The 15700-nt window shown below is 40.1% G+C and overlaps 1 protein-coding gene across 3 annotated transcripts in view; it reads left to right on the top strand.

The window, feature by feature from the left end:
• The window catches only part of NR3C2 (nuclear receptor subfamily 3 group C member 2), a 358115-nt gene that overhangs the window by 268653 nt on the left and 73762 nt on the right, over positions 1–15700 (top strand). For all 3 annotated transcript variants that reach the window (XM_017532742.1, XM_017532733.2, XM_017532746.2), the window contains exon 5: positions 13880–14227. In XM_017532742.1, coding sequence (XP_017388231.1) covers positions 13880–14227 — 348 coding nt within the window. The remainder of the gene's footprint in view (positions 1–13879; positions 14228–15700) is intronic.

Here is a 15700-nt window from a genome sequence, read left to right as displayed (position 1 = left end):
TTTTTTAAGGGTTTTTTGTATCTCTATCTCCTTCGGTTCTTCTCTGATCTTAGTTATTTCTTGTCTTCTGCTTTCTTTTGAACGTGTTTGTTCTTACTTCTCTACTTCTTTTAATTGTGATGTTAGCATGTCAATTTTAGATCTTTTCTGCTTTTGCTTTTGGACATTTAGTGCTGTAAATTTCCCTCTACACGCTGCTTTAAATGTATCCCAGAGATTCTGGTACGTTGTGTCTTTTTTCTCATTGGTTTCAAAGGACATTTTATTTCTTCCTTAATTTTGCTGTTTACCCAGAAGTCACTCAGGAGCACATTGTTCAGTTTCCATGTAGTTGTTCAGTTTTGAGTGAGTTTCTTAATCCTGAGTTCTAATTTGATTGCCTTTTGGTCTGAGAGACTATGTGTTATGATCTCCATTATTTTGCTTTGCTGAGCAGTGTTTTACTTCCAATTATGTAGTTAATTTTAGAATAAGTGTGATATAGTGCTGAGAAGAATGTGTATTCTATTGATTTAGGGTGGAGAGTTCTGTAGATGTCTGTTAGGTCTGCTTAGTCCAGAGCTGAGTTCAAGTCATGAATATCCTTGTTAATTTTCTGTCTTGTTGATCTGTCTAATATTGACAGTGGGGTGTTAAAGTCTCCCACTATTATTATGTGGGAGTCCAAGTCTCTATAGGTCATTAAGAACTTGCTTTATGTATCTGGGTGCTCCCATATTGGGTGCCTATATATTTAGGATCGTTAGCTCCTCTTGTAGTATTGATCCCTTTACCATTATGTAATGCCCTTGTAACTTTTGATCTTTGTTGGTTTGAAGTCTGTTTTACTAGGATTGCCACCCCTGCTTTTCTGTGTGTGTGTATGTGCTTTCCATTTGCTTGGTAAATCTTCCTCCATCCTTTTATTTTGAGCCTATGTGTCTTTGCACGTAAGATGGGTCTCCTGAATGTAGCACACTGATGGGTCTTCATTCTTTATCCAATTTGCCACTCTGAGTCTTTTAATTGGGTCATTTACCCTGTTTACATTTAAAGTTAATTTTGTTTTTGTTTTTTGTTTTATAAATATATATATTTTATTGCTTTTTGGTTCTGGGGTACATGTGAAGAACATGCAGGGTTGTTGCATAGGTACATACATGGTAATGTGGTTTGCTGCCTCCGTCACCCCGTCACCTATGTCTGGCATTTCTCCCCATGTTATCCCTCCGCAACTCTATACCCTATGCTGTCCCTCCCCTAGTCTCCCCCAATGGACCCCAGTGTGTGATGTTCCCCTCTCTGTGTCCATGTGTTCTCATTGTTCAACACCCGCCTAAGAGTGAGAACATGTGGTGTTTGATTTTCTGTTCTTGTGTCAGTTTGCTGAGAATGATGGTTTCCAGATTCATCCATGTCCCTACAAAGGAAACAAACTCATTTTTTATGGCTGCATAGTATTCCATGGTGTATATGTGCCACATTTTCCTTGTCCAGTCTATCAACGATGGGCATTTGTGTTAGTTCCAGGTCTTTGCTATTATAAACAGTGCTGCAATGAACATGCATGTGCATGTGTCTTTAATAAATAGAAGGATTTATAATCCTTTGGATATATACCCATTAATGGGATTGCTGGGTCAAATGGAATTTCTATTTCTAGGTCCCTGAGGAATCGCCACACTGTCTTCCACAATGGTTGAACTAATTTACATTCCCACCAACAGTGTAAAAGTGTTCCTATTTCTCCACATCCTCTCCATCATCTGTTGTCTCCAGATTTTTTAATAATCACCATTCTAACTGGCATGAGATGCTATCTCCATGTACTTTTGATTTGTATTTCTCTAATGACCAGTGATGATGAGCATTTTTTCGCGTTTGTTGGCCTCATGTATGCCTTCTTTTGAAAAGTGCCTGTTTATATCCTTTGCCCACTTTTGAATGGATTTATTTGTTTGTTTCTTGTAAATCTGTTTTAGTTCTTTGTAGATTCTGGATATTAGCCCTTCGTCAGATGGGTAGATTACAAAATTTTTTTCCCATTCTGTTAGTTGCCGGTCACTCTAATGATTGTTTCTTTTGTTGTGCAGGAGCTCTGGAGTTTAATTAGACCCCGTTTGTCTATTTTGGCTTTTGTTGCCAATGCTTTTGGTGTTTTAGTCATGAAGTCCTTGCCTATGCCTATGTCCTGAATGGTTTTGCCTAGGTTTTCTTCTAGGGTTTTTATGGTGATAGGTCTTATGTTTAAGTCTTTAATCCATCTAGAGTTAATCTTAGTGTAAGATGTCAGGAAGGGGTCCGGTTTCTGCTTTCTGCACGTGGCTAGCCAGTTTTCCCAACACCATTCATTAAACAGGGAATCCTTTCCCCATTGTTTGTTTTTGTCAGGTTTGTCAAAGATCGGATGGTTGTAGATGTGTGACGTTGCCTCCGAGGCCTCTCCTCTGTTCCATTGATCTGTATCTCTGTTTTGGTACCAGTACCATTCTGTTTTGATTACTGTAGATTTGTAATATAGTTTGAAGTCAGGTAGCGTGATGCCTCCCACTTTGTTCTTTTTGCTTAGAATTGACTTGGCTATGTGGGCTCTCTTTTGGTTCTATATGAAGTTTAAGGTGGTTTTTTCCAGTTCTGTGAAGAGGGTCATAGGTAGCCTGATGGGGATAGCATTGAATCTGTAAATTACTTCAGACAGTATGGCCATTTTCACAATATTGATTCTTCCTAACCATGAGCATGGAATATTTGTCCATCTGTTTGTGTCCTCTCTTATTTCCTTGGTCAGTGGTTTGTAGTTCTTCTTGAAGAGGTCCTTTACATCCTTTGTTAGTTGTATTCCTAGGTATTTTATTCTCTTTCTAGCAATTGTGAATGGCAGTTCATTCTTGATTTGGGTCTCTTTAAGTCTGTTACTGATGTATAGGAATGCTTGTGATTTTTGCATATTGAATTTGTATCCTGAGACTTTGCTGAAGTTCCTTATCAGTTTCAGGAGATTTGGGGCTGAGACGATGGTGTTTTATAAATATCCAATCATGTTATCTGCAAACAGAGACAATTTGACTTCCTCCTTTCCTAATTGAATACCCTTTATTTCTTTTTCTTGCCTGATTGCTCTGGCTAGAACTTCCAATACTATATTGAATAGGAGTGGTGAGAGAGTGCATCCTTGTCTAGTGCCAGATTTCAAAGGAGACGCTTCCAGTTTTTGCCCATTCAGTGTGATATTGGCTGTGGGTTTGTCATAAATAGCTTTTATTATTTTGAGATACATTCCGTCAATACCTAGTTTATTGAGAGTTTTTAGCATAAAGCGCTGTTGAATTTTGTCGAAGACCTTCTCTGCATCTATTGAGATAATCATGTGGTTTTTGTCTTTGGTTCTGTTTAGGTGGTGAATTACATTTGTAGACTTGCATATGTTGAACCAGCCTTGCATCACTGGGATGAAACCTACTTGATCGTGATGGATAAGCTTTTTGATGTGCTGTTGCAGTTTTTTTGCCAGTATTTTATTGAAGATTTTTGCAGCTGTGTTCATCATGGATATTGGCATGAAGTTTTCTTTTCTTGTTGAGTCTCTGCCGGGTTTTGGTATCAGGATGATGTTGGTCTCATAAAATGATTTGGGAAGGATTCCCTCTTTTTGTATTGTTTGGAATAGTTTCAGAAGGGGTGGTACCAGATCCTCTTTGTATGTCTGGTAGAATTTAGCTGTGAACTCTTCTGGACCTGGGCTTTTTTTGGTTGGTGGGCTGTTAATTGCTGCCTCGACTTCAGCCCTTGTTGTTGGTCTATTCAGGGTTTTGGCTTCTTCCTCGTTTAGGCTTGGAAGTGGTCAAGTGTCCAGGAATTTACCTATTTCTTCCAGGTTTACTGGTTTATGTGCATAGAGTTCTTTGTAGTAAGCTCTGATGGTAGTTTTTATTTCGTGTAATCGGTGGTGATATCCCCTTTATCATTTTTTATTGCATCTATTTGATTCTTCTCTTTTCTTTTTTATTAATCTGGCTAGTGATCTGTCTATTTTGTTGATCTTTTAAAAAAAAAAGCAGCTCCTGGATTTATTGATTTTTTTTTGAAGGATTTTTTGTGTCTCTATCTCCTTCAGTTCTCCTCTCATCTTAGTTATTTCTTGTCTTCTGCTAACTTTTGAGTTTTCTTGATCTTGCTCCTCTAGGTCTTTCAATTTTGATGATAGGGTGTCGATTTTAGGTCTTTCCTTGCCTCCCATTTGGGCATTTATTGCTGTAAATTTCCCTCTAAACACTGCTTTAAATGTGTCCGAGATTCTGGTATGCGGTGCTTTATTCTCATTGGTTTCAAAGAACATCTTTATTTCTGCCTTCATTTCATTGTTTATCCAGTCAATATTCAAGAGCCAGTTGTTCAGTTTCCATGAAGTTGTGCAATTCTGAGTGAGTTTCTTAATCCTGAGTTCTAATTTGATTACACTATGGTCTGAGAGACTGTTATGAATTCCATTCTTTTGCATTTGTAGAGGAGTGATTTACTTCCAATTATGTCATCAGTTTTAGAGTAGGTGTGATGTAGTTCTGAGAAGAATGTATATTCTGTGGATTTGGGGTGGAGAGTTCTGTAAATGTCTATTAGGTTTGCTTGGTCCAGGTCTGAGTTCAAGTCCTGGATATCTTTGTTAATTTTCTGTTTCGTTGATATGTCTAATATTGACAGTGGAGTGTTAAAGTTTCCCACTATTATTGTGTGGAAGTCTAAGTTTCTTTGTAGGTCATTAAGAACTTGATTTATGTATCTGGGTGCTCCTGTATTTGGTGCATATATATTTAGGATTGTTAGCTCTTCTTGATGCATTGATCCTTTTACCAATTATGTATTGCCCTTCTTTGTCTCCTTTGATCTTTGTTGGTTGAAAGTCTACTTTATCAGAGACTAGGATTGCAACTCCTGCTTTTTTTTTTGCTCTCCAGTTGCTTGGTAAATCTTCCTCCATCCCTTTATTTTGAGCCTATGTGTATCCTTGCATGTGAGATGGGTTTCCTGGATACAGCACACCAATGGGTTTTGACTTTTTATCCAATTTGCCAGTTTGTGTCTTTTGATTGGGACATTTAGCCCATTTACATTTAAGGTTAATATTGTTATGTCTGAATTTGATCCTGCCATTTTCCTGCTAGCTGATTGTTGTACCCGTTAGTTGAGGCAGTTTCTTCATTGTGTCAATGCTCTTTACCATTTGGTATGTTTTTGGAGTGGCGGGTACTGGTTGTTCCTTTCTATGTTTAGTGCTTCTTTCAGGAGCTCTTGTAAGGCAGGCCTGGTGGTGATGAAAACTCTGAGAAATTGCTTGTTTGTAAAGGATTTTATTTCTTCTTCACTTAGGAAGCATAATTTGCCTGGATATGAAATTATAGGTTGGAAATTCTTTTCTTTAAGGGTGTCAATATTTTCCCCCATTCTCTTCTGGCAGGTAACCTGATCTTTCTCTCTGGCTGCCCTTAGCATTTTCTCCCTCATTTCAACACTGGTCAATCTGGCAATTATATGCCTTGAGTTTGCCCTTCCTGAGGAATATCTTTGTGGAGTTCTCTGTATTTCCTGGACTTGAATAGTGGCCTGCCTTGCTAGAAAACACTGAAGAGCGTTTCCTAGCTTGGATTCATTCTCTCCATCACGTTCGGGTACACCTGTCCAATGTAAATTAGGTCGTTTCACCTAATCCCATATTTGTTGGAGACTTTGTTCATTTCTTTTTACTCTTTTTTTCTCTAATCTTGCCTTCTCATTTTATTTCATTGAGTTGATCTTCAATCTCTGACATCCTTTCTTCTGCTTGGTCATTTTGGCTATTTAAACTTGTGTATGCTTCACAAAGTTCTTATGTTTTGTTTTTCAGCTCCATCAATTCATTTATATTCTTCTCTAAGCTGTATATTCTCATTAGCATTTTGTCAAGCCTTTTTCACCATTCTTAGTCTCTTTGCATTGGGTTAGAACATGTTCTTTTAGCTCAGGGAAGTTTGTTATTACCTACTTTCTGAAGCCTTTTTCTGTCAGTTCATCAGACTCATTCTCCATCCAGCCTCATTCCCTTGCTGGTGAGGAGTTGTGATCCCTTGGAGGAGTAGAGGTGTTCTGGTTTTGGGTGTTTTCTTCCTTTTTGTGCTGGTTTCTTCCCATGTTTGTGGATTTATTTACATGTGGTCTTTGTAGTTGGTGACTTTCAGTTGGGGTCTCTGAGTGGATGTCCTGTTTGTTGATGATGAAGTTATTTCTTTCTGTTTCTTTGTTTTCCTTCTAACAGTCAGGCCTCTCTGCTATAGGACTGCTGGAGGTCCACTCCAGGACCTGCTTGCCTGGGGATCACCTGTGGTGGCTGCAGAACAGTAAGGGTTACTGCCAGTTTCTTCTTCTGTTATCTTGGTTGTAGAAGGATACCAGCCAGATGTCAGTCTGAGCCCTCCTTTATGAGGTGTCTCTTTGGATATATGGGGGTCAGGGAGCTGCTTGAGGAGACAGTCTGTCCCTTATAGGAGCTCAAGTGCTGAGCTATGAGCTCCCTTGTTCTGTTCAGAGCTGCTGGGCAGGTACGTTTAAGTCTACTGCAGCAGAACTCATAACTGCCTTTTTTCCCAGGTGCTCTGTTGCAGGAAGGTGGGGCTTTATTTATAAGTTCCTGACATGCTGCTGCCTTTTTTCAGAGATGCCCTGACCAGCGAGGAGGTAGCCTAGTCACAGTCTGCCAGCAGAGGCATTGCTGAGCTGCCATGGTCTCTGGCCCACTGCTGTGTAAACTTCCTTGCAGTTTTGTTTATAGAGGTATAGTTAGAACCACCTCGGTAATAGTGGTCTGCCTCAGTAATGGCAGACTGCCTTGGTAGTGGTGGACTGCCTCGGTAATGGCAGACTCCCTTCCCCCCACAGAGCTGGACCGTCCCAGGTCCAGCTGTGCTTGCTGTGAAACTCTCAATCCAGAGCGTTTCAGATTGCTGGTCTCTGTGGGGGTGGGACCCGCCGAGCCAGATCACCTGGCTCCCTGTTTCAGCCCCCTTTTTTTCAGCTGAATGGGCAATTCTGTCTCCCAGGCATTCCAGGCACCAGTTGAAACAGTACCCAGATTTGTGTCAGTTTTTGTGCAGAGACCCACTGCACCGACTAAAACAGCCATGCTGGAGACTCCTGGAGCTTTTCCGTCCGGCAGTCTCCTGATCTGTAGGCAGTGAAAACTCGTTTGGAAATGTGGTCATCACTCACCCTCTGCATTCTCGCTGGTAACTGCACTCCAGAGCTGTTCCTATACGGCCATCTTGGATCATCTCAGGGTTAATATTGTTATGTATGAATCTGATCTGTCATTATGATGCTAGGTGGTTATTTATTTGATGAAGTTTCTTCATTGTGTCATTGGTCTTTACACTTTGGTATGTTTTTACAGTGGCTGGTACCAGTTGGTCCTTTCCATGTTTATTCATTTCTTCAGGAGCTCTTGTAAGGCAGTCCTTCGGGAGCAAAATCTGTCAGCATTTGCTTGTCTGTAAACGATTTTATTTCTCCTTCACTTATGAAGCTTAATTTGGTTGGTTATGAAATTCTGGGTTGAAAATTCTTTTCTGTTACAATGTTCAGTGTTGGCCCCGCTGTCTTCTGGCTTGTAGGATTTCTGCCGAGAGATTTGCTGTTAGTCTGATGGATTTCCCTTTGTGCGTGACCCAGTCTCTCTCTCTGTCTGCCCTTAACATTTTTTCCTTCATTTTAATCTTGGTGAATCTGACGATTATGTGTCTTGGGGTTTATTTCATTGAGATGATCTATCTTCAGTCTCTGATATCCGATCTTCCACTTGGTTGATTCAGCTATTGAAACTTGTGTGTGCTTCATGAAATTCTCATGCTGTGTTTTTCAGCTACATCAGGTCATGTATGTTCTTCTCTAAACTGGTTATTCTATTAAACCGGTTATTCTAGTTAGCAATACATCTAACCTTTTTTTCAGGTTCTTAGCTTTCTTGCATTGGGTTAGAACATGCTCCTTTCGCTCAAAGGAGTTTGTTATTACCCACCTTCTGGTGCCTACTTTTGTCAGTTTGTCAAACTCATTCTCCATCCAGTTTTTTGGCCTTGCTGGTGAGGAGTTGTGATTCTTTGGAGCAGAAGAGGCATTCTGGTTTTTGGAATTTTCAGCCTTTTGCTCTGGTTTCTCCCCATCTTCATGGATTTCTCCACCTTTGGTCTTTGATGCTGCTGACCTTCGGGTGGGGTCTCTGAGTGGACCTCATTTTTGTTGATGTTTATGCTGTTCCTTTCTGTTTGTTATTTTGCCTTCTAGCAGTCAGGCCCCTCTGCTGCAGATGTGCTGCATTTTGCTGGAGGTCCACTCCAGACCCTGTTTGCCTGGATATCACCAGCAGAGGCTGCAGAACAGCAAAGATTGCTGCCTGTTTCTTCCTCTGGAAGCTTCATCCAAGAAAGGCACCTGCTAGCTGCCAGCCAGAGCTCTCCTGTATGAAGTTTCTGTTGGCTCCTCCTGTGTGGTGTCTCCCAGTCAGGATACATGGGGGTCAAGGACCCACTTGAGGAGGCAGTCTGTCCCTTATCAGAGCTTGAACATTGTGCTGGGAGATCCACTGCTCCCTTCATGGTGGTTAGGCAGGGACGTTTAAGTCTGCTGAGGCTGAGCCCACAGCCACCCCTTCCCCCAGGTGCTGTGTCCCAGCGAGATGGGGGTTTTATCTATAAGTCCCTGGCTGGGGCTGCTGCCTTTTTTTTTAGAGATGTCCTGCCCAGAGAGGAGGAATGTAGAGAGGCAGTCTTGCCACAGTGGTTTTGCTGAGCTGCAGTGGGCTCCACTCAAATCCATCTTCCTGGAGGCTTTGTTTACACTGTGAGGGGAAAAACCACCTACTCATGCCTCAACAATGGCAAACACCCTTCCGTCTGCCAAGCTTGAGCATCCCTGGTCCTCAGACTGCTGTTCTAGCAGTGAGAATTTCAAGCCATCGGATCTTAGCTTGCTGGGCTCTGTAGGGGTGGGACCCCCTGAGCCAGAAAACTTGGCTCCCTGGCTTCAGCTCCCTTTCCAGGGGAGTGAATGGTTCTGTCTCACTGGCATTCCAGGTGCTACTGGGGTATGAAAATAAAAACAACTGCCATTAGCTCGGTGTCTGTCCAAACGGCCACCTAATTTTGTTTGAAACCCAGGGACCTGGTGGCGTAGGCACCTGAGGGAATCTCCTGGTCTGCCAGTTGCAGAGACCATGGGAAAAGCCTGTATCTGGGCTGGAATGCACTGCTCTTCCCGGTACAGTCTCTCACTACTTCCCTTGGCTAAGGGAGGGAGATCCCCTGACTCCTTGCACTTCCCGGGTGAAGTGATGCCTCACCCTGCTTCAGCTCGCCCTCTGTGGGCTACACCCACTGTCCAACCAGTCCCAATGAGATGAACCAGGTACCTCAGTTGGAAATGCAGACATTATCCACCTTCTGCATTGATTTCTGTAGGAGCTGAAGACCAAAGCTGTTCCTATTCGGCCATCTTGGGGGTAGTACCTGGAATATTTTTTAAAGTGGTCAAAGATTGGGCTTATGTTTGTCTTAGCATGTTTTCTATGTCTACAAAATCAATAATGCTTGTTAACTTGTTAAATTATATAGATTATTCTCAGACTATTTGGAGATTTTAAAAAAAACAGCCTATATTCTATTTTTTTAACCTCTAAGAGTATTTATAAACAATTAATATGCTACTTTTTTATAATCAATTGACAAGCTAATTATTGCACCGGGACCCAGTTCTGTTGGTGTATATTGCATCAGGATTGATTCAGATGATCTTTTTCCTGTTAGTGCAAATTAGCCATTAAGTCTGTAGAAGGATGACATTGCTCCCTTTGATTTCATGACTAGATTACTTAGTTGCCTCCTGTCTTGAGAGTACTCTTCCTTTTACAGTAGAAAGGCAAAGTGAAGTCATGCAGATAAAGAGATGAGGAAAACAGTAAAGCACAATTAGGGTTATTGGGCTGGAATCAGTGCCCCATGTACGAGAGTGGCAAGAGAAACGGTCTGTTAAAGAGGATAGTGGGCAGTGGGGGCAAGGGGAGAGAATGCTGTTACTGTATTGTGGGCAGTAATTACATTTGGCCTATGACCAGAAAAATATATATTTTAATATAACCTCAATATAGCCTCTGTAATGTTTACCGCCAAGACCTAAAATTTTGAGGCATGGCATGAAGCATTTTTGCAATGACAGAATTCTCACTTTATTTTCTTCTAATGAAATATTATAATTGAACAAGATTCCATATTTTACTGTACATCACTCTTTTACTATACTCCAGAGGGGGAAAGTTGTCCTGATTACCAGTTCTAAGAGTAAAGAATCTTTCCATGGTGAAAGTCCTGGCCAGCCATCATTCAGCCACAACAGTGGCTTGTCAGAAGGGTATGTAGCAGTTCATACCCACCCCTGGAGGTAGAGCAGTGCAAAAAAGGAAATCTTGCCATGTCATGTTTCAAAGCTCTTATGAATCTTGAGATCCCATTGGAAATCTTTCACCCTTTAAATGGAATCCCACAAAGATGTGCTCTGCCTGTTCTCTCACAGGTTGGTCAGGACAGGAAGCAGGGCCTCCCCAATGCGAGTTCCTCAGGGAACAATTCGGGAGTCTAAGGAGTTGTCTCCCAGCAGTGCCAGGAAAGAGTGGCTGCCAAAATGTTGCTAGTAATTAAGGACGAGGCACCTGAGGGCAGCACTAAGCATGTACTAGTTATTATAACATCCAGGTAGAACAAGTGAAACTCCTCTTTTAAGTGAGTTTAATTGGGACTGGGAGACATTTACAGTCATATTAACGTACCCTGCATGTGTGCACATACACACACACAGAGCTACTGTTGCTGGCAATGGAGAAGATGGTGTGTGTGTCTGGCCACCTGGAAACATGAGATCACTAAGTATAATGGCCATTAACTCAATATTGATTTAGTAAGGTGCTACATACTGGTAAGGTCCCAAATGTATGTTCACTGATGCCTTTGGATAATAGAAACATCTTCCTTAAATATCTTCAGCCAACAATGTTTCTGTGTAATTAGCAAATATCTTAATTATACACTTGGATTTGAAGCTTACGCTAGCTAATCTTAAAGTATAAAATACATACAAATTAGATAAAGAGAAAAGGTTTGGAAGAAAGATAGCAGTAGCATAGATGCTAATAGCGTGAACTCTGAGCCATAGCTGGATTCAAATCCTCACCCTGGTATTTACTACCTCTGCAATATGAAAAAGTAGTTAATTTTTCTGTGTTTCAGTTTTTTCACCCAAAAAATGAAAACAGTGTCTATCATAGGGTCATGGTAAGCATTGGAATGCTGAAAACATGTAAAAACTCTTTTTAACTGTGCTTAGAACATGAAATGCTAAATACATTTAGCTTATTGTTATTTTAGATATGGTATTTTAGGAGTAATAACTCCACAAATGGGTCATTACACAGTAGACATTTTGAAAAGAAATAATAATTAACAATTCAGAAATTTTATCTTAAAATCTCAGAAGCTTGCCCACATTTCCCACAGGGAAGTAAACTAATACTTTATATATGTAATAGTTTGTTAAAGTTTACTAAAATTTCAAAATAAGGTAAAGTTGTTCAACAGACATTTTTATTGAGTACCCATAGGCATCATGGGAAGTGATATGATGTGATAGGGATACATAAGACATTATTGGCATCTTTGAAGAGCTTCAGTTTTACAATGCAGCACGTATTGGAACAACATAAAACATTTAGTCATTTTAGAAACATTACTTTGAGTGATATAATTAATTATGTAACCATATTTTTGGTGCTTTTAGAAAAGATATTGGGTAAATACCCGTGGCTGAAGAATGTGCACACTGGAGATATTTATTATCTTGAACTATTGGAGTAAATATGGATTATTACTCAATTCCAAGTATCCTACAAATATTCACAAAATCACAGCACAAAGTTAAATGTACCTGAAATGCTAATTGTGATGTTGATAATCAGCTCCATAAGTTCATGCTACAGACCACAGCCTTGTGTATAAGTGCTGGAGAAAATATTAAGTATTCTTCATATTTTCTAACATTGACCTTAAATCATCCATGAGAATAAGCACAGCATTGTAGACTGAAAGCCTAAAGCAGTATGAATTTTATCATTAGTTTGCAAGCAAATATCGCTTTTAATAAAATTTGAAAATAGCACCCTTGGCTGTTTCTAGTCAATTACATTATGGTTGTCATCAGAGGTGGTCCTACAAAGGATGAGAACATTTTAATGTGCTGGAATATTTTTAATACTTACAGAAATTATGGGGGAAGAATGGAATTGACATTGACATATTATTTCAGATGTTAATCATTTCTAACGTATTTTTATTCATCATACCCATTTAATTCTCTGAGAGATAAGAGAGGGAAACATTGTCATGCCCATGTTTCATATGAATCAGTTGAGACTTAGAGAAGAGTTTATCTAATTGCCCCAAAGACAGGTTAATGCCATTGAGAATTTTCATAAGCTCTGATAGAGTCATCATTTGACTAGGTTTTTAGATTACCTGGGTTTTGTCTAGTTTTTTAGGCACTTTGCTGGGTATTTTTTATTTGCTCACTCATCCATTCATCAGAAGTATCTTGAGTCACTAGTGCCAGCTCAGCACTCCTGGAAGTACTTGGTCAGCATCTTCCATTAGCATACGTGAATATGATACGTCTGCTTTTCCTTGAAACAGTTCTAAAAATCAGATTTCTGTGCCTCAAATCTTTTATTAAAGAGACAGTCTATAAATTAATTATTGAAGCTTAAAAATTTTGTTAATTTTAAACTTTTTAAAGATAGGAGTTATGTCTTATTCATCTTTTAAGCCTGGTTTCAATATTTAATATAGCTCTTTGTGGATGATGGCTTATCTTTTATCTGAATTGTAAAATCTTCTGTGATGAATGTGATAAATATTTATGGCTATCATTGTAAACAGAAATTACTCTATTTTTAAATCAAGTTAATTGGCATAACATAGTCCTATTCTGTGTTAAATTTGTGTCCTGTAAGTTCCTTATGACTGTTAGAATTAAGTAGAAGGTGTCTGTTTCCTTAAGAATTTTGAATAAATTGAAATGTTACATTTGAAACCTAAGTGATTCCCGCGTACCTAAGCTCAGTTTGACACTTCTGAACTTTGTTTTTTTTTAAATCCATTCTCTCATGCATCTGTCTTCCCAATTATCTATCCATCTACCCATCTACTTTCTAACCTCTCCCCCCACCCCTCATATTCGCATATGAAGTAATTTATCCTTCCTCTGAACTCTACTTCAGATATACGAGATGTGTGATCTGATATTTCTTAAACTTTCTGGTCTCCATTTCCTTATTCTACAATGAGAATCACAACAGTATAAAAGTATTAAATTGGTTAATTTATATAAAGCATTTAGAACAGTGTCTGGCATTAGTAAGCATTTGATCAATTTTAGCTGTTTTCGTTTTTATCATGGTACCAATCTCTGCCTGCACTGGTGCAGTTGGTGGTACATTTCTTAACTCCTCCCCCACTGGGCTGAACACTTGAGGACAAGGTAAGGCTTGGTCATACTGAACATATTAGCTGGGTTCTTGTACAGCTTATGCAGTCTCTTAATAGAAGACAGGCAATAAGGATTTGTAAAATCAATGAAAGAAGGAAGGGATGTGTTCTCCTAATACCCATAATAAGCAATAATATTTGGGCTTTATACATTTTCTCTTAATGGAATAAACAGCCATCTTCCTATTGATGTAACAAGACCTGTTGAGAAGAAAACTGTGCTTTAACCAATGTAAGTCAATAAATTTCCAACATAATTTTAATTTGGCCTTATCATTTATGGTTTCTTATAGCACGAAAGTCAAAGAAGTTGGGAAAGTTAAAAGGTATTCACGAGGAGCAGCCACAGCAGCAGCCCCCACCCCCGCCCCCACCCCCGCAAAGCCCAGAGGAAGGAACGACGTACATCGCACCTGCAAAAGAGCCCTCAGTCAACACAGCGCTGGTTCCTCAGCTCTCCACAATCTCACGAGCACTCACGCCTTCCCCTGCTATGGTCCTTGAAAACATTGAACCCGAAGTTGTGTATGCAGGCTATGACAACTCAAAACCAGACACAGCCGAAAATCTGCTCTCCACGCTCAACCGCTTAGCAGGCAAACAGATGATCCAAGTCGTGAAGTGGGCAAAGGTACTTCCAGGTAGGATTGCCCCCCGCTTTCACAGGCTGCATCCTGAACTAAACAAGTCTGGGCAACAGACTTCACCATCTCCAACCATGCAGCAGGAGTTAGCTTTCCATGAAATCCTGATATCACATTTTTTAATTGATAGCAAATTGATCAAGTGTAGGAAAAATATGGTTACTGTATTCATTTCTTCTGAGAATTCAGGATTAAGGATTTTATTGTTAAAATGACAGATATACTTCTCATGTTGATAATCAAAATGGAAAATTTCATCCAAAAATGTTAATAAGGTAAAATACATTCTGTTCATGAAATCACAAGTTGACCCATCATTAGCAGCTCATAACGAGAGTTAATCCAAGCATAGACCAAGTAAGCCAGAGCTTACCAAGTAAGTTGTAGGAGACCTGGAATGACTCTTCTGTCTAAAAAAAATCACCTTGCCTCCAGCACCCTTTAAATTGTCCCTGAAATTCCTATTTTAGTCATTTTTTTGTTTCATGGAATTTAATTAATAAGGCTCCTCTTAATCTACAGAAACATCACTTAGAAATTGCCATTGTAGGCCAGGTGTGGTGGCTTATGCCAGTAATCCCAGCACTTTGGGAGGCTGAGATGGGCAGATCACAAGGTCAGGTGATCGAGACCATCCCAACCAACATGGTGAAACCCCGTCTCTACTAAAAATACAAAAATTAGCTGGGTATGGTTGCGTGTGCCTGTAATCCCAGCTACTTGGGAGGCTGAGGCAGGAGAATCACTTGAATCCAGGAGGCAGAGGTTGCAATGAGCCAAGATTGCAACGCTACACTGCAGCCTGGTGACAGAGTGAGACTCTGTCTCAAAAAAAAAAAAAAGAAAAGAAAAGAAATTGCCATTATGTTGTCTCAGTTTGTTAACCTAAAGCAGTTTCTTAGATTACCTGTGCTCAGCCAGCAGTTGTAAGGAAAAAGTTGGGAAAGCTCCACTGACTGATTCTTTGAAGAAAAGCTTGCCCAGCGAAATTTCACAGGTAGAAGAATAACACGGTGCCCCTGGGGACAGCAGGGGTGATTTTTAAAAAAAAGAACAAAAGAAAGCTTGGTGCAGTGGCCCATGCCTGTAATCCTAGCACTTTGGAAGGCCAAGGTAGGTGGATCACTTGAGGTCAGGAGTTCGAGACCAGCCTGGCCAACATGGCGAAACTCCATCTCTACTGAAAATACAAAAATTAACTGGGCATCATGACAGGCACCTGTAACCCCAGCTACTTGAGAGCCTGAGGCAGGATAATTGCTTAAAACCTGGGTTGCAGTGAGCCAATATCATGCCACTGCACTCCAGCCTGGGAGACAGAATGAAACTCCATAAAAAAAAAAAAAAAAAAAAAGAAGAGCTTGAATCTGTCAGGAAGGGAGGACAGGTGCCAAGGCAACATGTTCTACTACAGAACTTTATCAAAGTCTGGTATCAACCTGGACCATAGGAGGCACCACATGCTCATTT

Source organism: Cebus imitator, unplaced genomic scaffold (assembly GCF_001604975.1).
Source record: "Cebus imitator isolate Cc_AM_T3 unplaced genomic scaffold, Cebus_imitator-1.0 Scaffold4, whole genome shotgun sequence".
NCBI lineage: Eukaryota > Metazoa > Chordata > Mammalia > Primates > Cebidae > Cebus > Cebus imitator.
Note: the sequence above shows the minus strand (reverse complement) of the source record. Positions and strands in the feature narration are given on the sequence as shown.